This window comes from Varroa jacobsoni, unplaced genomic scaffold, assembly GCF_002532875.2.
Source record: "Varroa jacobsoni isolate VJ856 unplaced genomic scaffold, vjacob_1.0 scaffold_1019, whole genome shotgun sequence".
Classification (NCBI taxonomy): Eukaryota; Metazoa; Arthropoda; class Arachnida; order Mesostigmata; family Varroidae; genus Varroa; species Varroa jacobsoni.
The window spans coordinates 328412-351480 of NW_019213921.1; the positions used below are offsets into that span (position 1 = coordinate 328412).

Genomic DNA, 23069 nt, shown 5'->3' on the forward strand with positions numbered 1-23069 from the left:
AGAAGGAACATCGAACGTTTCTAAAAATCATAACGACGTCCTCGAAGCTACACCTTTTCCAAATCGAAAACCCTTGCAAGTTCCGCGTAACAGTGTCACCACGAACAGAAAACGTGACCGGGCTCTTCGGAGTGTTTGCAAAAAGTGACGATAAAAAAAACGAGATTCCAGAAATGCCTTTGAACTGATACTCTATATGTGTATGTAAATGTTCAATAATTCATCAATTTTGTGGCTTCTTGCCTTTCCAACATATTCTAAAATTTTTTTTTTTTTGCTTTTTTCCTTACTCTCCAAAACACCGCAAGCTATGTGGTACGAAATCCGACCGATGAATTTCAGCAAGCTTTGACTGAATCTATTACTCGGTTCGTAAATATCCGGACATAGGTTTTGAACAAAACTTATATCAGTTGAATTAATTCATTAGTAGATAATTTATGCAGCCTCTTTAATAGTAACGATTGTTGAAACTCCACAAGTCGATTAAAAATTTAATTAAAAAACCATGGATTATTTCAACGTAACAGGTGAGCTGTGTCGGTCTAAAGTTTACGATACGGGACTTGTTCTTAAAAAAAAAAATGGAAAACAATAGCATTCCGTTAATTCCATTGACCGTATAGGCTGAATGTGGGATCCCCTTCTTATATTTTTATTCATACAAATCACCGTTTACGCACGATAGGCAGCTCGCCCGTTGTGCACACTATTTTGCCTGAGTATGACAAAGGTAATTAATTCTATCAGTTAAGGAAATCTAAGGCACAGATTTAATTCATTTTTTTATGGTGTACAATCGGTCCGAATCGAACGATGAGTCGCGCACACCGTTCTACACGAACTCTTGTTCATGATATAGTAATCAGAGCCCCATTTTATGCACCGTATACGTTCTCTAATGTTATCATTACTCGCAGTACCCCCACAGCATTAACAATATTGAAATTACCAACGTCCGGTCGGACTCATATATAATATAAGAACGAGTACAATTAATAAATAATCTTCTTCATTTGTACGAGTCGAGCCAGCAGCTCCTGGTTTTTGCCAACCAAAAACCTGACCGCCGAAGCCACCGCGCTGAGTTATTTGGACATTTTTGTTATAGCCCAGAACTCCAACTTATAGTAATTCTATACATTGCGTAGCATATCAGCGATATTACTTTATAACGCCATACCATTACAGCGACATTGAGTCAAAGCAGGCGTCCTACAACCACGTTCAACTGACCACCGAGGCCATTGCTGTAGGTCCTGCTTGACACGTCTGCGACGACGAGCTGAGATGAAAGCGTTCGTCAAAGTACATCTAATATATGAAACGACGTCTCTATACTTAGGCTTGAAACCAATGATAGGAGAAGTTGACCAGACACCTGCAGTATTGTCCTATCGTCCAGTTTTACCTGCGTACCGTGTACAGTATGCATAATGTGCAGTAGATAGATGAGATCACAAGCAGTCCTTATTTGTTTTGCGCTATTCGTTCCTGGGCAGTAGTGCTTGTTAAATCTCGGACACCTTTCATCTATCTGCTAATACAAGGATCTGTTTGTTTACCCGTCGCCACGATCTCGAGCTAGTATCGTCGAGGATCGGATTCGTATATGGGCATTAAGCCACACCAATAAGAATGCGGTTCTATGTTCAATATATCACGAAGTCACTGGAACATGCAGCCATGTTTCTCCATTAGACCTAATAAAGCTAACAGGTCCTGTATTAGTTTGTAAAGGCGCTTGGGAACAAAAGATTGAAAACGCAAATTCCTTATGCTTTTCATCAGTGTTCGTATCGAAAATTTCTGTTTATAAGTGTATGCTTATATCAAATCTATACAAGGCCCACTTGTAAGCGAGCAGTCTCACCAAAATTGATGAGGCTAAACTATCTATTAGGAAGTAGGCTGGCCAACATCTATCTATATACTAACTTAAACTAAACAGGGTTTCTCCGTTTTTTTAGATGTAGCAAATCTATAAGAGAAGTTCCTATTCCCCTTTTTTTAATCAGCCAAATAAGAAAACTCCCAAGTAGCTTGTAGTTAAGCGAAACCAATTGATTAATATGCCTTTTCACCTACTGGTTTCACCAACTGAAGTTAATGTGCTCCACTCATTTCGCAGCATTTTTCATTTTTCTTAAACTCGACGACAGGTTGTTCCATTAAGGCTTTTTTTCTTTTTAACATTAATAGAGGTACCTGTAGTAGTCAAAGTGGAACAATCTATTTTCACACGTGGCATTAGGATTATCATTATTATAACCACCTCTAGGTGTCACTAGTGTCACTTTGAGCTGATTGCATGCAAAAACAGGCCATTGGCATAACCGTTAATCCGGCCGACACGCAGGCCAGGCGCGCGTTTCTATGACGTGAGAAAAGCCTTGTTGGGCTACTTGACAAACCCAAATATTTGTTTCGCACTCCACCTCTTGGCAGGGACATGTGTCGTAGTTAACTCGATGATTAACAACTAAAAATTCCGAACAAAAGGTAGTGACAAAGGCAGGGGAATTTGCTTAGAAAAAAATTAGTGTATTATCCAAGGAAATTCATGGAGTTATTATTACAAAAAATGAAAAGTTTATTAAAAGACTGCTCTTGATAACCACATTTTTTAGCCAGTAGCATTCGTAAGGCTGACGAAAAGCCTACAGTTTTCATTACATAGGCCTAATAAAGTTATATTTGGTAAACTAATCCCTCACTGTCGGCTATCAGCCTATAAATTACAGCTGTAAGAAAAAATTGTATCAGACGGTAAACTTTCCTCTTAAGTGTTATGATTAGCATAAATGTATTGTGAGTGAAGGTTTACGAGACTAGCGTATATTGATATCAAATATGCTTACAATGCGGTGCAATATTTCATTGAATCATTTTACAGAATGTCACAGAATGTTTGGTAAGATCTCCTCGTTTATATCCATTTATTTTAGGTCTTAAAAAAATTTACAAGGAAACGATTCTTCCATTAGAGACGTTCTACAACTTCCACGACTTCCATTCGCCTAAGCTCGATGATCCAGATTTTGATGCCAAACCGATGGTCTTGCTGGTGGGCCAGTACTCCACCGGAAAAACAACCTTTATTAGGCAAGGACACCGAGTATTGTATTAATTGGGTATCTGTATACATACATAAGTAGCCTTTATTCGGACTCGCAGCCACTGCTAAAGATCAGAGGACCAACGCAAGCCACCTGGCTGATTCGCGCCCTCTAAAGTAACCTCTTTTCAGTGCATATATAGGTAGGGCCATCTATTAGGGAGTAATTTTTCTATCACAATCAATTATACAGTCAAAATTTTACTTAAATGCAATATTAATACGATAAGCTGCCTCAGCCTTCTTCATGGCATCTACTATCCTACCTGCTTTTTACTGCTCTATCTTTGAAATGACAACAGTAATATTTCCCTTGAAACTGTCCGCCGTCCATTAGACTGCTTTTCAAAGCATTTTTACTCACCTCGTTACCTAGCAGATATATGCAATACTTCAGTAACGCGATTAAGTTATTACTCACGTAAAAGGCCTGGGCCAGCCCACACACAACAATTTGCAGTAGAAGAACGTCTGAGAGAACAAACAGATTATATCTATATATAACTTTATTCTTAGTCCGTTAAAAACAACAGCCGCCTACGCATGTGGGCTCTGTATGTGCATGTATGCACCCTGTTGCCCTTCATTATTATCATAATTGTCATTATCATTAAAATAATTGACTTGCTGCGAAAGTTGTGTATTTCTATTACTATCGGTAGCAAAGGGGCAAACATTTGACCAAAAATCAACACACATCACTACACGCTATTACTTTTTTCCTCAAGACCGTTTTCATAGTAAGTTTCTGCCAACGACCATAGCGTACAATGCACGATCAGTAGTTTATCGGTCTTCGAACGAACATACAATTTCTCTGTTGAGCTTTAGGTTATAATCGTTTTCTGTGCTAACGATCGCGATTTCTCTTCTGCTAACATGACTAGATACCTACTGGAGCGCGACTTTCCCGGTATTCGTATCGGACCTGAACCTACAACCGATAGGTTCATAGCGGTGATGTACGGGGAAACCGATGGAGTGATTCCCGGTAACGCTCTCGTCGTTGACCCCAAAAAACAGTTTAAGCCATTGGCAAAGTTTGGCAATGCTTTCCTCAATCGGCTGCAATGTTCAACACTGAATTCGCCCGTCCTTCAAAGCTTGACCATTGTGGATACGCCAGGTAAGCAGGGTGGCAAGTAAATGCGTCTATGCATGGGTCTTAATTTTTGAAACATCGCCCCAAACAACGTTTTCCAAAACGATTTAGAAAAAAATAGCGTATCATTTAGTTCGCAAGGTCTAGCTTACCGCTTTACTATCCTTAAGTTTGTAGGGAAGCTCCCAAAGAAACTAACTTGATGCTTTGTAGAACACATATCTGCAAGGCTTGTTCAGACAACATCGAAGCTACGTTTTAGCCGCTTACTGGAATAAAAGCGGGGCAAGATATTAAATCGATCTCGTAATAGCTGCTATTGATATGACTTGTTCTGTTTTGTAATTGCTTCTTTCATCTCTCGTCATAGTTCACACGACATTTTTGCGTATTCTGTAGACTACAAGGAACGCAAATATGGCCTGCAGGACAGCTCTTATTTTGTTGTTCGTTCAAACATCGTTGGTTAAGCACAGACAGAGTTGTTGGTCAATTTATTCCACTGCTAATTGTTGCTGCAATAGTATGGGAAATGTCATCACGAACGTGGTATTTGTTGAAGTGATGGGAGAAGGTGATGCCCGAAACCTCAACTCAGGCTATCATAAGCTTAGCCACGGCCAGTCACAAAGCATAGACGTAGCTTCAGATCTGAATTAGTTAAAATGACGGAATAATTAATATAGGACAAATACAGCTTATGGAAATGTCTATGGTTGCAGTAAGTTTTGCACAAACAATGGAGTCGTATAGATAAAGAATGAAAGACTTAGTTCGACAGGTACACATATATATGTGCCAGCAACATTGTCGTTTTGTCTGAACAACAGCCTACAAGCTGGGAATGTGCTTTATGCCTATGATTACCGTTCTAGCGTTTGGTGTATGTAAGCATTTCGCATTGCAGCTTTGTGGCTCATCCTATAACAAACTCAAATAAGACAGCTCCCGAGAATGCCAGACAATCATCTATTTCTATTTGATTACATATTGTTTCAATTCCTAAATCATAATAACACTATCTACTAGTAATGTACCGTTACTTCGATGCTACCTGAACCATCTCGTAAAATGCGAACGTTTCGTTACTAACGGTGAAAGAATAATAGTGAGGTATCGTGACTAATCCAAACAAGTCGAGACGCCGTAAGTTCAACGCAATTCTATTGCGCGTGCCCTACGACACGACATATCTCTGAGAAACAAGGTCTTCTCTTGTGATCGTAAACTAGTAGCGGTCTCTTACACTATTAGCAAATCTTCATGAAAGTCTCTTCGATCTCTTTATACAATATGACATTGTCAGGGTAAACACGCACATCCATAATCTCGTTAGACACTTCCTTCCAACAGAATGGCGGTGTTTGAGAAAACCTCGACCAGCTTGACTTCGTTGTGCGACGATTTTTTATATTTGGACGGGACTATCTTGCGCGCACAAAAAAAATCGACCCGTTCAGCCACCGCGATGACTGCGGCGAGTGCTTGGAATGAAGCACAGGTATGAAAAGACATTTCTAAAAGATAAGCTACCCCGCCTACTTGACGCGTATGCGCGTGTCAGACTGAGACAATTGAAATGAATCAGTTCATGCACGATCTCCATTAATTTGGCTTTAAAGCCGACAAGCGTGTTCACTGCCATCCTATCATCTTGGTACAAATACCTTCTAAGAAACTGTCTGTATCTGTCGGCAAAATAAAGCGTGGTTCTGACATTGCGACACATACGTATCGGAACGGCCTACGCTTCGTGAATTGAAGAGGAAATACGCGGGGGCGAACAGCAAGGGTGGCAATGCTGATAAATCATTTCAGTCGCCTACATTTGACAGTTATGGGTAGAGGTGAAAACGTGTCATCTTCCACGCGTGGTATAGTGTATGCGTGCATAGACCGTTTGTCATTGCCAGAGGTGCGTCAATTCTGCGTGTCAATAGAAATTTGAATTTTAAAGAAGCGATACGATTTTCAGCCTGAAACATGAAGTCATTTGGTGTGGAGCAAAATCAAGACATCTTCTATTTAAAATAAAGCTACCTGACCCGTCGAAAGCGAGGCTTTTGCTAAGATGTGTGCTGCACCTATTATATACATCTATATATATAAAGCTACGTTAGTTAAGGACGAAATTAAAGCAAAAATGACATTTCTACAAGATAGTAACCATGCGACAGCAGCGAAGTCCGCTAGAAACTTGGCTTCAAACAGCTGTGCTCCAAGGACACAACTCGGTCTATATTTGGTGAGCGAGCTGAACTGTGAATACGCTCGTAATGTTGAGGGCCTATAGAGATAACGGATAAATAAATAGAGCCGTTCGTAAAATCTTGTCAACATGGAAACGTTGCTTTTAAACAAAAAAAAAACCCCGAAAATTAATCTGATCCCAAAAAGCTAACCAGCATATCAGCGGTGACAATCGTCGTTTCACTGAGGGTCTGCTGCGATAGGTGGTAGTGTCAGGGCATTGTCTAAAAAATTAGGTTCACCAGGGAATGCGGGTGTATGGCGCGTTTTGGATCGACAGTTAAATTTATTAGCTTTCCATTGATTGCTGGCCTGAGCCGACTGTTAGTTAATGGTGTTAAATTTGAACGAGATACATGTAAACATAAGTTGTTACAAAAAGGAAACGTCTTAAATAGAGTAGAAATTTAACGCAGTCGAGAATTCCCATGTTTAGAATTTGTAGTAATGAATAATAATAACGAAAGAAAAGATTAACCCAACGAATTTTTAAAAATTTTACATGGATTTTTCGTACGTAAGCCGGTCGTTTTGCTCTACGAAAATCCAGGCTGTCCTGGCAGAACTCCGGCAACTCGTTGGCATTAATTATATGTCGTTTCTTTGAGATGTGCCCCTGTGAATTTGATATTATCCGAAAAAGACACCGCTAATAGGCTACTGAGTGCGTTCTTTCGATTAGTTCGGAAAAAAGCTGAAGCTGATCGCGAATAGTACGAGTACGTAAGTGCACGATGAGAGACGACACGAAAAAGTACACCGTTTTAATGCGCTAACTTCAGGCCATTTCACTAATTTCTGCACGCTTTTTCCTGACAATTCCCTGAACAGGTATTCTATCTGGCGAGAAGCAGCGTACAGATCGTGGCTACGAATTTACTGGTGTGTTAGAGTGGTTTGCCGAGCGCGTCGATCGCATTATCTTACTATTTGACGCGCACAAGCTTGATATTTCGGATGAATTTCGAAGATCGATTGAGGCGCTTCGAGGACACGACGACAAGATCCGGATCGTACTCAACAAAGCCGATATGGTCAATGCACAGCAGCTGATGCGTGTACGTTTCCGTTAAAGGAAGCGAAATTATTTTAGTTACAGACGCTGTGTATATTTGAACATAGAAGATACCTACCTCATCAATAGACTCATTCCAAATAGCAGAAGTCATTTTTAGTTCATACTTTGTGAAAACAACATGAGGAGTGGTTTTCTAGTTTAGCCATTCCAGGTATCATATCGGCTATTAGTATTCTAAATGATTGTTTCGTCTGACAGACAGCCCGCCATATAGCCAAATAAGGCCAGTTCCATATTAGCAGATTTTAGCAAAGGAGCTGCCGTAATGTGTTGATAAATAAATGGTAGTATCACTACTATGCGCCTACTTGCCGAACTTAGATTCAGATCGTGCATAGCACTCGATGCAGTCTCGTCTGCCCTCCTCAATGACGTTGAAATATAAAAGTAGCGGCGCTGTAAAAACGGGCCATTGAGCTTGCCAGATTAGGAAAATTGGTCGTTTTCTTTGGCGAAACTAAGCGTTGATATTTTACAATGAAATGTAGTGTTCACAATAAAGGTCTGACGGTCCATTTAAGAGTTCATTAGATATTGAATGTCATCATATATTGTGGTTGCCACTATCGTTAAACGGACAGGTCTGAAAGTAGAAAATGAAATCATATCGATTTCGTTGATCTGGGCGTAGAATCCAACTGTTCTCTTTACAGATATGTTTTGTGCAATCGAGCACAGCTGGCAGGGTCTAAGTTGATCAATTTTCCTTTTTTACAGGTATACGGCGCCCTTATGTGGTCGCTCGGCAAAGTGCTGGGAACGCCAGAGGTCGCTCGTGTCTATATTGGCTCATTCTGGTCTGAGCCGCTTGGGTTTGACACCAATCGAAAGCTGTTCGAAGCCGAGGAACAGGATCTATTTGCCGATATTCAGAGCTTACCAAGGAATGCTGCACTCCGAAAACTCAACGATCTTATCAAGAGAGCAAGGCTTGCAAAGGTAACACGAATATAAATAACGTTGCAACCATAGCCACTGTACATCTTACTAATGCAAAAAACTAACAACAGTAATAGCAGCAACAATGATTAAATCTAAAGAGCGTGTTAAACGAAGCTTGAGTTTTACGTAACGCCACATTAAGCTGTCGCTAAAGGGCATGCAGTCTTCTTATACGCTGTCTCCATAGATACGCCAGGTGAATAAAGATGAACAGGGTATGTCAGTATTTCGATCGACGTCTACCTCACCGTTACAAAGACGCTGTGTTTTCCTTGACATTGAGTGAAGTTAATGTGGGAAGGATAAGAGAAATAGAATACCTTGCAAAGGTTATCCATCCATAGATTTGGTGGTAACCTAATTGGTAAATGTTAGGTTAGTTCGTAGATGTATAAACATCGTATTGACTCCTGTTATCAAAAATCGCAAAGAACGTGGGAACGAAGTAATGCAGAGAAAGAGTTGTTTGCTGAAAATGTTGACGATTTTCACTATCGGAATACCCGTGTAGGCTGGATCGTATAAAAGCTCTCTTTTTGTTACAGTTACGGCTGTTTTGTAGCACAAGGTAACATGCTGCTGTAACATACCTGCATAGTCGGATTTGCATCTTCAATTTGTCTGAATCTTCAGTTACATCTAACGGTTCTACAAGCTGATAAATATTTAGTAATCACAACGATTCATTACCCCAGTGTGCTTGACTCATAATCTGGACCCGGCTAGGTCCGGGTCGCCATTTTGCTCTCTCGACTTTTGCTGATCACGGTTCTGGTCTTTGAGCAGTCTCAGCTTACACTCTTTCGGACTTACTTATATCTTTTGCCTGAATTATACTAGATTGACTAATTAATAATAATTACTAAAGATTATACTAGACGATTTTATGTCTACAAAATAGATACAGTTAGGAACCGTTGATTAAATTTCGATAACAATACTGTGCCCAATATTTGGATGCGAGGCCTGCCGTTCGTAATCGTTCGTACAAAAAAGCGAAAACATACAGATGTTGTCTCGGTGGTGCTATTTTGAAATTTGTCTGCTAAACTCCAAAGGCAACGTATAAGAAATATAGTCTTTCTAACTAAAAGTTTCCTGTGTTAATTTTGCCTCTGTACACGTGCGTCTAGGTCCACGCCTATATAATCAGCGCATTGAAAAACGAGATGCCTTCGATGTTTGGCAAGGACACTAAGAAGAAGGAACTTATCAAGAACCTCGGTAATCTATATGTGCAGATTCAGAAGGAGCACCAGATCTCAGCGGGTGACTTCCCTGATATTAAGGACATGCAGGAAAAGCTGCTCAACTATGACTTCACGAAGTTCCACCCGCTACAAAAACGCCTGTTGGACAACGTTGATAAGATGCTGGGTGTCGATATTGCCAAGGTGATGGCGATGATTCCCCAAGAGCAAACTGATCACAAACACGAAGCGGTAGTCCGCGGCGGTCACTTCGAGAGGTGCGTAACGAATCTGCAGTGGAACAACACTAGAGAATATAGAGAAACAAAATCTGTTAAACGGGAACTACTAAAATCTACGAAAACCTAAAAAAAAAATGACACTAAAGACAATCGTCTTTTACTACTAAACTAACCGCTATTGGCAGGTAGTTACCAATTCCAATATATGCATGTTATCAAATTAACATAGATCTTTAGATATAAAGAGATATTCGTATATCAGGGACTCTTACATACGTAGCTAGGTCATATATGTAGCCTAAATATGTAATCAGATATACTCCGTTAGTGTAACCATCAATGGTGATGATGGTGAGGCCCAAGTTCACGACGTACGATCTTACTAATTTTGTTTGATGTTATTATTTGTAATTCTTTTTTTTACTTGCAAAACATACAATAGCAAAGGTACACCATTCGCATATGGCCGTGGCGAAGGCATCGATGCTGGATCTCTCCAAAGTGAATGGGTCGTTGAAAAGGAACGCCACCGTTACGACGAGGTCTTCCAGAGTTTGGAGCCCGTCGACGGCAAAGTATCTGGTCAGGCTGCTAAGCAGGAGATGATCAAGAGTAAACTGCCGAATGCCGTTCTTGGAAAGGTACAAATTATCATTTGTTTTCTTCCACGCAATTTTTGCTAGATAATATCATAGATGACGACGTTATTAATTTGTGCCATCGTTCTTCGTTTGCTACCCCTCTAATTTATGATGTGTCTTATCTCGTCGCCTTTCATAGATATGGTACTTGAGTGATCTGGATAGAGACGGTCACCTTGACGCTGACGAATGGGCGCTCGCGATGCATTTAATCAACATCAAACTCAGCGGTCACGATCTTCCGGCCGAGCTTCCCGAACATCTCGTGCCACCATCGAAGCGGGGTTTCTCCACTTCGTTGAACTGCTAGCCGTGAACAGCAGAGGGGATTTTTACCTTTTGGACGATGGCCTATTGACGAAAGAGTGTACGCTGTTAGATTTTATGGAAGGCCAGAAATCGGCCGACTTGCTTAGTAATCGTAGTTACTGCCACAGCTTCGTCTAGCTAATGGGAAAATGTGCTCGAACAAAGATACGTCATTAATGGCGAATGTCAATAGCCGACTGCGTCATAAATGCGCTGACACAATTGGTAAAGTGGCAGGATGAAGCAAGATTTTAGGACAAGCCTGTATTGAAAGCAGTTCCTCGTGGACGTTGAAGGGGATCGCTTGCATGGGAAGACCAAATTAAGACAAGTTGATGTTGCAGCTGTTTTCCAGTACCAATGATAAGCAACTATGCGATTGATCGAGGGCTCCATGAAGATGCAGGGGCATTATTGTTAACGTTACGATGATAAAGAAGAAGACGACGAGACGATACGTCGTTGCAGGAGAAACTCCCGAAGCTGTGAAACTTTTACATTTATAATTTAGTTAATTAGTATTAGTACTATTTAAAAAGGTCGGTATCATATTTAAGCGGCTTTGAATTGATGATAAAGCGATATAGTAGTCTCTTATCTTCAGTCATGATATTCTACGTACCCTTTTTAACCTGCATTGATATATGTTGTTTCATTAGGTTTTTTTTGAACGTCCATACACTTATAAACTTTACAATTAAATAATGCCTGCTGGTAAGGTTGCACCTTAGGAATGGAATAGATACAAGTTCCCTGCACGTTGCTAATTATAATAATCAGCCTTCTTAAACGAAAGTACTTGATACAATCGTATGATCGAATTAGAACGAACGGAGCTCGGGCCAAAGTAGATGAGAAAAGAACTTGGCTAGAACTGCTGAAAAGAGTTACTTACTTTTACTGCCAACGAAGCGGTGCCAGACGTATTTGAATTATGCGTTCGCGTAGATGGCAAATATGATGATATATACCCTTATACAGGATGATATGTAAGCAGTCGACAGGCGAACTTGCATAGAAAGATGTATGCAAGTATATATATAAACTAGTATGGTAAGTGTTCCATTATGTGAACGTATTTTAATTAGTTTAGCTAATATAAAGAGACATATATGACAAATTAACACATATGCAAAGAACGTTTGGGCAGAGAAATAAGCAAAAACTGAACGAATACGGGTGAATGAGTCTGTTTTACCGGTCGGTAACGCTATGGAAGGGGATAGTGCCTTTGAATCAACCGTACTAAAAGTAAAACCGTAAAAAAAAACAAATTAAACAAACAACCACAGCAATAGCCATCTGTCTGGCTGTATAGTTCCATTACTAGGCCATAGCTTTGAGGACTCGAGACAGGCGTTTCGAAGTATATAGCGACTGTTTTAGGCAAGAGATACTCAGTCACCTTTCCTGACAGATTGTTGATCGTCCCAGGTAACCCTCGTGTGTGACGGTATTCGGAGATCTACAGATTGCTAGTAAGACGAACGGCGAGATAGATGCCACACGATGCTTGTTTCCGCAGCGTCTTTTCCCAAAATCAGAGCCGTTTGTGGATAAAATCAAACGCCGTTAATGGCGATCATAATGATGGTGAAACCTAACAATTTACTAAAGGTAGCAGATAGCTAGGAAGAAGCAGGCTGGCTAATTAAAATGATTTTCTAATGTTAGGTGATATGTGTGCGTTTGTGGGTGGGCGCGTGTGTGGGTGTGTCTGTATGTTTTGATTAGGTCAAGACATATAGGTCATTAGGGAAAAATGAAGCGAAGACCGGACTAAGGTGAATGTTTAAAATAGATATATAGAGAGGATTTAATAAACTGACAAGGGCCGACAATTCTGTTACAGGGGTATATATAGGTATCAATAATTGCAAATATACGTATCGCCGGCCGTATCGTCGCAAGACCATATCGAAACGACACACACACACACACCGTACATAACCGTTATTTACAAATGTGCGTACATAAAATTCGAAGAAGGCGAATTGCTCGATGCATTGTAAGTAAAGAAATTCTCATGTGATGTTATTAAATCAAATAAGCAAAATAGTGCAAATGGCGCTATAAAAAGGCTGTGCTCCTTCTCCTTAGGAAGTACACCCCGCCCCGATAAATAGGCCATTTACGGCACAGATACAAACACATATGGTACATGCGGGAAAAGAAGAAGATCAATATGAAGTCGAACCAGATCGATATATGACGAGAAATGAAGGAATAACTGCTGTGTACATTTGTATTGTTAATAAGCGACGGATAGAAAAAATATATAGATTGCAAAAAAATATATAACGAGGGAAAGAACCGTACCGATTACTGGTTATGTTATAAAAATGATATTAACAATAACAATAAAGTCAAACATGCACCAGAAGCTACCAACATTATCTGGATTGCTTGTCTGTATGATATAGCCGTAGAAAAATTTTAGCACTGGTCCAAGCGATGACTAGAATATCTTTAATAGCAAATTTACAGAATTTACTATTGAGTAAAAAAACATTTTTTTTTTATGTTAATCTGGATTGTGCGTCGCGGTAGCTTAGCGTTAAACTGGGTCAACTAAAAACACTTCTAGCTAGCATCATAAAAATTCGCAACGATGGGTCACACGGATTTCAACGCCCAACTAAAAATCTATCTGACTAAAGCGTAATGACAGTATTTACAATCATCATTTTAACGATTTTGTCGTGATTACCATCTGCCATCACCAGCCATTCGAGACGGACCAGGCAACGGTATCGCTTGTAAGAGCTACCGAAAAAAGATCTGCACATTTTTTTACGTGCTTTACATGTTAAATTAAGAGCGTCGACTTTGTTTTGGGCCAGTTGTGAGTGATCTTCAAAGGTAGACTAGTGAATAGTTGACATTAGTCATTTTGCCACTACGATCACAGAGGTTCCCTTCGTTTTTTGAACGTATTTCTGCAAATCTACTTTGCATATTGCGTGTCCTGTACCGCGACTAAAGCAAATGTAGTTTCAGTCATGAGTCAAATGAAGGTCAGAACAATATAAACGTTGTTCAGCCTTATCTCACCCCTAACAAAGGAACATATGACTTACGGTAATTTTTACATGAATATTTGTATATTAGTAGTGATAACCCTCGACTTTTTTGTGAAATTAAAATTAAATGATCTACACTCAACGAAATCCATTGAGCTGGACTATGATTATTGTTTTTTTAGTATCCGCAATCGAAACCAAGGAATTAATTATCGCATGGATGTTGGACGAGGCACCTTAATCTATATTTCTGCCACCTAACCTTTCACCTAACTTCAGTCGTATTTATTCTGGCTACTGGAAAAGCCCTTATAATCATTCTTTTTCATATCAAAAAAATTATTTGTATTTTTGTACGGCACGTAAATGATTACTCTCTTGGCTGAACAACCTATTTTTATTTTTTATGCAATTTCTGGGTTAAGCCAATTTTACTTGGAAACTATTTTTCAAAATAATTATTCCTTGATTGAATAAGGGTATACGTTTCCACTAGCTCCGTTTGGCTCAAAAGTGTCAATGACTTGTGACTACCCCGTAATGTTCATCGGCTATCAAAGGACGCTACGAGACCTATAAGTATATTAAGAAGCTATTATATATAACGTAATGCACATACGTGCATAAACCTGTTATGGCGGTTGTTGCTGATCGACAAGAACTGACAAGTAATTCACTTCATTAAGTCGAAAGCCAAAGGTATGAACCACCTAGTGTTAGAGAGGATGAACGACAAATGAGTAAACCTGACGGCTTGCGAAACAGGAAGTAAACAAGCGTTGTCAGCAAAAAAGGAATTGTGTAATTGTGGCCTGCCAAACTTGTTCTCATTGTTTTACGCTGCAGTCCACTTGAACAGATGAAGAAAACGAAGATCGATGATGGATTCCCTAATGATTCAGTGGCAACCTCTTTGCCATGATGACTTGTGGAGAACTGAAGTGGTATAGTGTCGGAATCGAGTGATCAGTCACCTGAAATGGCAGTGCCTGAAATAGCGTGATAGTTTGAAAACTTTAATTTATTGTCTCTTTCCTCTAGTTTAAGCAAATTTTTAGACATTACGTACAATTTTCCTAACATTTAGATTTGGTATCTATTAGCTAAATTTGGCCACCAGCATCTGCGGCGCTCGTGTAGGGTGATCTCTACATTATGATTCCTGTGGAGATAATTATTATTTTATTATCAGTATTTGCGGGACATTTGGGCATTTTTCGTAACGTTGAGTCCAAGTGGCATCTTCCTTCACGCTATGTGGAAGATCACTAAGCACCTCCTCACTCTGTGCATCATAAACGAGCAATATCATTCCGCGGAACGATGGCTGTTTCGGCCATCGGCATAGCAAACTCGGCCAGCATCTCAATCGAGTCTGCTGAGTAGAAACCCTTTATCATTAAATGCTCGAAAAATGAGCCCATCATGTGATAGGTAGGAGGAAACACCGAAGGATCTGGCCTAGCGATATGTTGCGATGATTATACTCATCCAGAAGTAATTATAAACTATTGACACCGTAGAATAACGTTCGACAAAGCTTGCGACGGCGTAGCCGACGGAGTTACCGATAGTAATTGACACCCAAACTTTGATCGAAGTGGCTCGGCAGAAGGTTGGACAAAGATAACTTAAGGGTCGCCGAATTTATTTAGTTTTTATTTGGATACATTAGGCGGAACGCGTATGTCTGATTCGCCGCGAATGTTTGTAGAAGTTCGAGAAGTAATGATGCGTCAAGGCCTTTCAAGCAGTTCAGGATTTTCAGGGCGATGGCATCTACATCTGTGGCAAGATTCTTTGTAAGATCGGAGCAGTTTGCAGTGACTGTCATTTACGTAACGCGTCGCATCGACTCGTCGACGGACTCAGCATGGCAAGCGGTCAGCACTTCGGCGACCATGATTGCGGCGCAGAACAGCTCCCATTCTCAGAGTGCGGTGAGCCGACGTCGAGAACGAGCCTGCGCCTACGCATCAGTCATCAGAGAAGCGGATTCTATTCAGAATGCCCCTAGTGTCCGGGAGCTTACACACTGCCGCCCATATCACGGAAACCGAACACCCCCAAACGATAATTAAGACTCAACCACAATTACGTCATCCGTGGCTTTTTCGTTAATGTCATTGGCAAAATATCAACCCCCATGAATTACCACGACGACCGCTTTTGTCTTGTGCGGCCTCTATATACTCATATAAAGATAGTTTCATGGGTATCCATATAGTGAAACAGACTCGGCCGCACATCCGCGCGCGGCGAAATCGTCGCTCGATGGTGGTACGGGTTTTTGAAACTGGAGCTCTTCTTGGGGCGGTTTCGCATACGATATTCTCAGGAAAGCTTTACTATTAAGTATATTCACATAGGTGAGCAGCTTCAATTGTCCCGAAGCCTCCTGTCCTTTCAGGAACACCGTTGACGTCCGGCAGCGGTGCAGAGCCAGTTACGAGCATTTGTAGTGTTGTGATCCTTCCCGAATAATTGCAAAAAAAAAAACTGCCAGCACTTACATACATGGAAAGCTTACTCCTGTTTCTTGGCACTGTGATCTGTAGTTAACGCCACAAAATAAAACTGTTTGACTTCCGCGTTTTTAAATTACTTGTTATTTCGAAAGCGCTCACAGGCGCCATTTGTCGTAACTTGCTTCGGCATATTGTAATCGAAGTGACACGAAAGCTGTTGTGGCAATACCGATTGTTCATGGGGCCAGCTTTTCTATGCAGTATTTTTTGCCTACAGTAATTGTAACGGATGATGAGCAGGGCCAGATTGACAGTAGATACAAAAGGGCAACTGTGTCGTTGTTGTTACCAATAGCTCTCAATGGAGTCGGTCGCCATGTTTCTACCTGAACTTTGCTATACTTCCGTAAAAAAAAAGTCTATTTGTATGGCGCGTCCATCGTAGGTCAGAGACGGCTATTATAATCCGTTGCTGACCGCCTTACTGTATAAACTATAGGGTTTTTCTAAGATCAGCTAGTTGGACGAAAAACATCTAGTTCTAGGGTGATTGAATAAACTGATGGAAAATTGCAGCGAACGTAATGAATGGAATCGAAAATTTTTAAAATATATGGGAAAGCCGAGCAAAATGAGCGACGAACCCTTTTCTTATATAATATATATATAAAAGAATAAATTACAATAATAAATGCTAATATTAACTTACTAGCGTTATGTTGATTAACGTTAATAAATGCTTTATTAATTTTGTATAGTTTGATCGTTCATAACTTTAAATACTTGGATTACTGTGAAAGTGGCTACCGATCGTGAAGTTTTTTCGTAAAAGAAGTTTCCGAAAGTCAGATGCCGATAATTGGAAAATTTCTGCGCTTAGAAATGAATGTAGATGCCGCAAAGGATTTCTTCATTAAAATACGAAAATTAAAAAAATATATATACTTCATTCATGTGGCCAATCTCAGAAATCTTTTTTGTTTGTGTTATAACGACGAGATGCGTTTACGTAAGGGTTGATATATGTGTAGATTGTGTAAAACGATTATTATAGCGAAATCGGAGTACGGATCCTATACTTGGGTGAAAGTTCCTAACATAAACGATACGCTAAAACATTGGAACCGAAAGGGGTTCGTAACAGGTCAACACACGAGATCCTCTTTCTTCTTTCAAGCATCAAGCAGTGCCAGACGTGCCGCCCTTAGGAATCCTAGCAAGTATTTAACAGGAGCCATTATTTACTATCATTAATACTACCCACGTGGCATGCTGGTCACGCAAGTGTTCCTATACTTGATGAACTGTAAGTGATTTTCAATGAAGGACCCCTATAGTATCATGTATACCCTATTTAGCTGCATCGTGTACGACGTTCGTGCCACAGAAGCTCGTATGTTGATCTGTGATCTATGGGGCTGTACAGAAAACGACTTCAGCTGTCAAAGAACTCCTCTATTAATAATAATAAATAGTAATAAACAAATAATAGTAAAATAGACATTAGTGGTAAAGTTTAACGCACATTTGGTATAATTAGACGTTCCAACTCATAGAATCTCTATGACTCAAGCTGGTCACAAATGTAAATTCTACAAAAATGAGCGATAGAATTCTGTACGAAGACTTGTTCACGGTTAGCGTAGCATGAAGCCTATAATATATATGTATATATATGATTTTCTTAGATAGACCTACCCACTTTAGGTAAGTTTATTAATAATACATGTATTTGTATAGCAGGACAATGTACCATATAATTTTGTTTAAACTCATGTGTTTTGTGGACTTGCTACCAAGGAAACTGGATGTCTGTGTCAAAAAATATATTTATACAAAGCGGGCCTAGATTTTCTTCTGCGGTCTTCATTTTATACCCGTTAACGTAACAGGAGGGAAATACGTAATAGAAATAAGAGTACAAAACACGGTTAGGGTTCTCGAGCTGCCGAATGGTCTTCTGGAACTCGACAGAGCGTTGCCTTTCCTTGCATATAGCAAGGCTAAGCTTGGAAATTGCTAACTATTTTTCAAGTATCAGGACAAAGCCAATGCAAACATTAAATAAAACATATTTCACAACATCAATGGGGCGCCACTAATCAAATTCAGATTGACAGAGCCTTAATCATCGGAAATGTATGATGGAACGGTAAAACATATTTTACTAGCTGATTTGTACACGCAAAGTTGCGTGCTTCTAGTTCATTATTTGTGGATGGAATTATCGGTCAGGACCCAACGATACCGAAGCTATACATGCGTCAGCAGAATGGTTTTAATCATTACTGAAACTTTATATATAATTGAAAGTTCATTCTAAAGTTAATCTTGTCTGAAAGTTTATCATAACAGAAGCTGGATCGCTGGACTAAGTGTAGCTTCGCCCCATTTCATTACCACCACAGCCATCACGTTACAGGTAGTAGCTTTAATGTTAGCATAAAGGTCATAGAACAAGCTAGCTGATTAATTTGATTGTTTTTTTTTGGATAAAAATTTTTTTTGAAAAACTTTGCTTATTTATATATATACAGCTAATAGTTAAAAATAGCAGATAGATCTAGGATTGACTCAAAAATGCGAAAGTTTGCCTTTGACGTGTGCAAGGAAGTGTAGATAGACAGGAAGCTGAAGGATGAAGTAAGCCTAGTTATGGTCGGCCATTTGACTGTATCGTTTAACACGAAATATGTGTTGGTCTTTATCGAAGGTTTACAATTATCGGGGCTACAATTGACATTCTGTAATGTTTGTGATGCCAGTCGTAAATTTTCACATCAGGCAACACTGAACAACAGTACGTAGTAGAAGTCGACCCTGAACGATGGTATTTAGGAGTAGAATTTGGCAGGTAGTGTGGCATGATAAACAGCCGCGTACCTAGCGGCGTGCAGGCGGCGTCGGAAGTCGGCCATAAATAAAGAATTGAATTTTTTGATGGTGTCCGGTTAATGCCCGAGTAAAAATTGAATTACTGCAAACGTAGTCAGCATATGCCAAAAGCAGATGATACACTAACTATAGTGGAATTAAAAAATCCTTATTAAAAATACATGAAGCTGGTACCACATATTGCTGCTCCATGTATGTAATCATCAATGGCTCCGCGTCATTTTCTAGACAGTGTATGGCAGTGAGTTTAACCTTTCCAGACAGCAGAAAAAAAGATTGCGTATATATATATATACATACATATCTCCAGGTATGTCGACCTTAGCCAATTTTGTGGCCCTGTTCCTCATCGTCGTCCTGATTGCCGACAAAAGTGTGGTCCAGGTGAAAACAACGTCATATGCAGCACGCAATTCCGGTGGCCTTATAGGCGTTATCGACGATACACTCTCGGGGGTGGGCGGAATAGTTGGTACGTACATTATACAGTGGCAAATTATTTGCGCTCCTTCGACGAAACTGCTTAGTGACGTCTGAAAAAAACCAACATGGCAGCTTCGAAGAAAAACTAAACATTTGAAAAGGGTTTTTAGATTGCATGATTATGCAAGCATTATTCGGGTGTCGCTCAGGGTAATTTTTGCAAAAAATGTGCGATAATTCTGAAAATTGCAGATGCTGAATATTAACAGTAAGGAACTAACCTGTCGGTGTTGTTTATTCAACAGACGGCGTGCTCGGTACGGTCACCGTTAGAGGTGCCAACGGCAGAGTCAACGGAGCCCTAGGAAAATAGCATTTTTGCTGTTTCCGGCTGATAACAACTAACTCCTGTTGCAATCGTTGAATGAAAATGACACAGACTGACTATTCTAGTTTCCTCTAGATACAATACGATTTTAGCTTACGTTATCTAGAACGATTTTATATTTAGCAAACATGCAAAGGAACAGGTGCTGGAGGTTTAACAAGAAAATTAACGAGCTCACGCTACCAGAAAAAAGCACTCCGCATCGAATACAGATTGAAATAGCTTTTTCGTCTCTCTCTAGGCTAATTTTATCGTCGAGAACTGTCGAAACACAGACACAATTCTCTATGAAATATAGGATCAAACAGAAATAAACGCTTCAAAATGTTATGCCAAGCATTACTACCGTAAAATACGTAATACCGGCATTCTTTGGAATGCATGAACTTCAGAAATGCCGCGCTTGAGATATGTTGACTTAATGTTTCAAGTTTTTACTACGATTTTACACGTTATCACACGTTATATCCGGAGAACCGATTCAATACTTTGGCAGAATCAAGAGGCGTTCGTTATCATCTTAATTTTACCATGACTCGCATTTACGCTTACAAGTTGGTTTCTTGTTACTTTTGTTATTTTTTGTCATGATCTTATTATTAAATTAGTGAGGTTATATATTTGCTGAGAGATGCTTCTGGCGAAAGCCGATACGAGCATGACCGAGTTAGCATCAACAGGAATGGCTGTGACATTTTTACGTTATTGCGGAAGTCGAGCACACCGAATAGTGTCCCATGTTTTAGATTGAATGTATTAGCCATAAATCAATAAATTTAGAACTAACAGTGGGTCTTCAGTGAGATTTTGCTTTTTAAGTTGTTTTTGAGGTTTTTTTTTTGCGAGAACGATAAGCGTCAAACGTAGAATGCTACCCTTGACTAGATCTTGCATTAGTTACAAGTCGTTCCAGCATGGATTGCTGAAATTTTTTTTTCGCTAGAATTTTTCTGCTTTACAGGGATCTAACAAAATTGCTAATGTCAAAGCACAAAAAATAGTGACCTGCTTAAAAAAAGTTCTATGAATTCGCTAGTTCCGGTGTTCACATGACGATACGATATTGGGCCTATTCTCCAAAGGTGAAGGTTCGCAGGTCGTCTTTGTCGACGTACTACTACAATTTGAGTATGAACGCCAAGTCAATCTCGAATCAAAATGGATGACAAATCGTTATTAAATGATTAATCGTCCACTAGGAAAGTTATTCATTCGTCTTGAAATAGACGTGTTTTTGTATTTATGTAAAAAGTTACATGTAAAAACACTTGGTTACTATGAGGCTGCTAGCATGACTATTTGTTTCTCTAGTTATATTCAAAATAATATTTCTAATTATATCTAAAATAATATTTGTTTCTCTAGCAGAGCCTGGTTGACTCATTGGTACAAATCATGACAAAGTCCGATTGAAAATGCCATAATAACTCATTATAGTCATTACCCATCTGAATCTCTACCTAAGAACACTGCTCTGAATGTATTGTGCTAAGTATAAACAATTTATTAATAGAACAAGAAGATGGGTTGCAAACATTCGACCAGCTATAGGTTTTTTCATTCTATCAAGTTTTACAGGGCACCAGGTGGCGCGACGGCAGAGATCTCTCGGCTACTCGGCTGGTCACAATGGCAGGTTCCTACACAGAATTTTTACGAGTGATGAGAGGGTGGGTCTCTATGTCAATAGGAAACGGTGAAAGGAATTTTTATTCCTGGACATACGCCTAAGTCCAGAGTAAGAGCAGATCTCTATCGGAAAAAGAGCACGATTCGCTTTTGACGGGACGAAAAAGGTTTTACAGCCTAGCGAATTTCCGAGAAAGGTATGACAGTCCACAAGGATCTACATAAAGCCCAACTGCAGCGACTAAATGCAGCTATTTAACGGAAAAGGCCCGGTGACAACATCAAACACCCATGGCGAAAGTAATAAAAGCCGTCCTGCGTAAAGGTTTTTTACAGTCGCTCTATCCTTTCGATATCGCACTAACAGGTTCGTATTATTTCCGATCATTGCCAAATGGAATTGTTGCTATTACACTTAATAATAAAAAACATATTCCACGAACTGCCTGAATGGGTTCTTCAGCACTGACTCTAAAAATTTTTGTGGACACGAAGTCAATGGATTGAGGTACAGATAGGGGTCTTGCGGAGCCGCGGCAATGACCGATCTGCTGCTAGAGTTCAAGCGAAGATTTTTTCCTTAAGTAAAAAAGACGGTTTGTTTCACTTTGACCAACTGAATACTTCCCAAATTTTAAAATCAGAAGTTTGTTCAGAAGGGAATGATGTCGGGTAGATAAAGGTGAATGGCAATGCGTACTAGACGTGCTTTTCTAACAGGGGTCAACGATTAAACTCGACATATGTTTCACGTCCTCAGCACATGGTTTTTCGACGCCTGAAAATATGGTCTTTCGAATTTGTCCAATTCATCAACGTTCTACCCTGGAATTCTACCCGCCTTCTTGTTAGTGTTTTAACGCCAATAGCGGTCCTCATATCTATCCTTAAATATAACCATAAACATGATACTAGCAGTTCTATGGCAACGACATCAATGAGTGACTGCTGGCACTGACATCATCTCAAAAATACGTCCGTATCACCCTGCCAAAGAAAAATAGTCTCTTTTCATTGTCGTATTGGTATCGTTGTAGGGTTGCTTACAATAGACCGTTGCCTTTTCGCGACTCCGCGCATTTACCGAGCGAAATAGTTACATCCGAGGTTAGATTATCTCGCTGGCCGTTTCAATCGGCTTCAAATGACCACAACAGTAACGATAATAACATGGCTAAGATAAACTCTTGTAAAGTTGTTTCTAACGCTTTTGGTGCCGCTGCCACCACCGTATTCATGCTGAAATCCAAACAAAGCGTAAAGAAGCTTACTCTCGCGGTGCATAGCTGTTCGCGCCGCATGAGAGAGCGTTAACGTTGCGCGCACCCACACATTCGGGTATAGACCCGCTAAGTCTGTTGCTATTGCTCT

General features: G+C 39.9%; 1 protein-coding gene and 2 long non-coding RNA genes across 4 annotated transcripts in view; 2 read left to right on the forward strand and 1 right to left on the reverse strand.

Moving 5' to 3' along the window:
• The window catches only part of Past1 (putative achaete scute target 1), a 25744-nt gene extending 12476 nt beyond the window's left edge, over positions 1-13268 (forward strand). The window contains exons 3-9 of the mRNA XM_022842801.2: positions 2949-3105; positions 4006-4244; positions 7302-7528; positions 8266-8487; positions 9624-9958; positions 10365-10563; positions 10703-13268. Of these exons, the coding sequence (XP_022698536.1) occupies positions 2949-3105; positions 4006-4244; positions 7302-7528; positions 8266-8487; positions 9624-9958; positions 10365-10563; positions 10703-10873 (1550 nt within the window). The 3' untranslated portion in view covers positions 10874-13268. The remainder of the gene's footprint in view (positions 1-2948; positions 3106-4005; positions 4245-7301; positions 7529-8265; positions 8488-9623; positions 9959-10364; positions 10564-10702) is intronic.
• Positions 12907-23069, reverse strand: LOC111265844 (uncharacterized). 2 transcript variants are annotated; one of them, XR_002683710.2, is made up of 4 exons: positions 22970-23069; positions 19963-20089; positions 19559-19791; positions 12907-14884 (listed from the first exon to the last, which is right to left on the reverse strand). It is a non-coding gene; the product is annotated as an uncharacterized LOC111265844 (long non-coding RNA). The 2 variants fall into 2 exon arrangements; XR_002683709.2 differs by lacking the exon at positions 22970-23069 and adding an exon at positions 22746-22937.
• On the forward strand, positions 19571-20399 carry LOC111265845 (uncharacterized). Its single transcript, XR_002683711.2, has 2 exons — positions 19571-19730; positions 19987-20399. It is a non-coding gene; the product is annotated as an uncharacterized LOC111265845 (long non-coding RNA).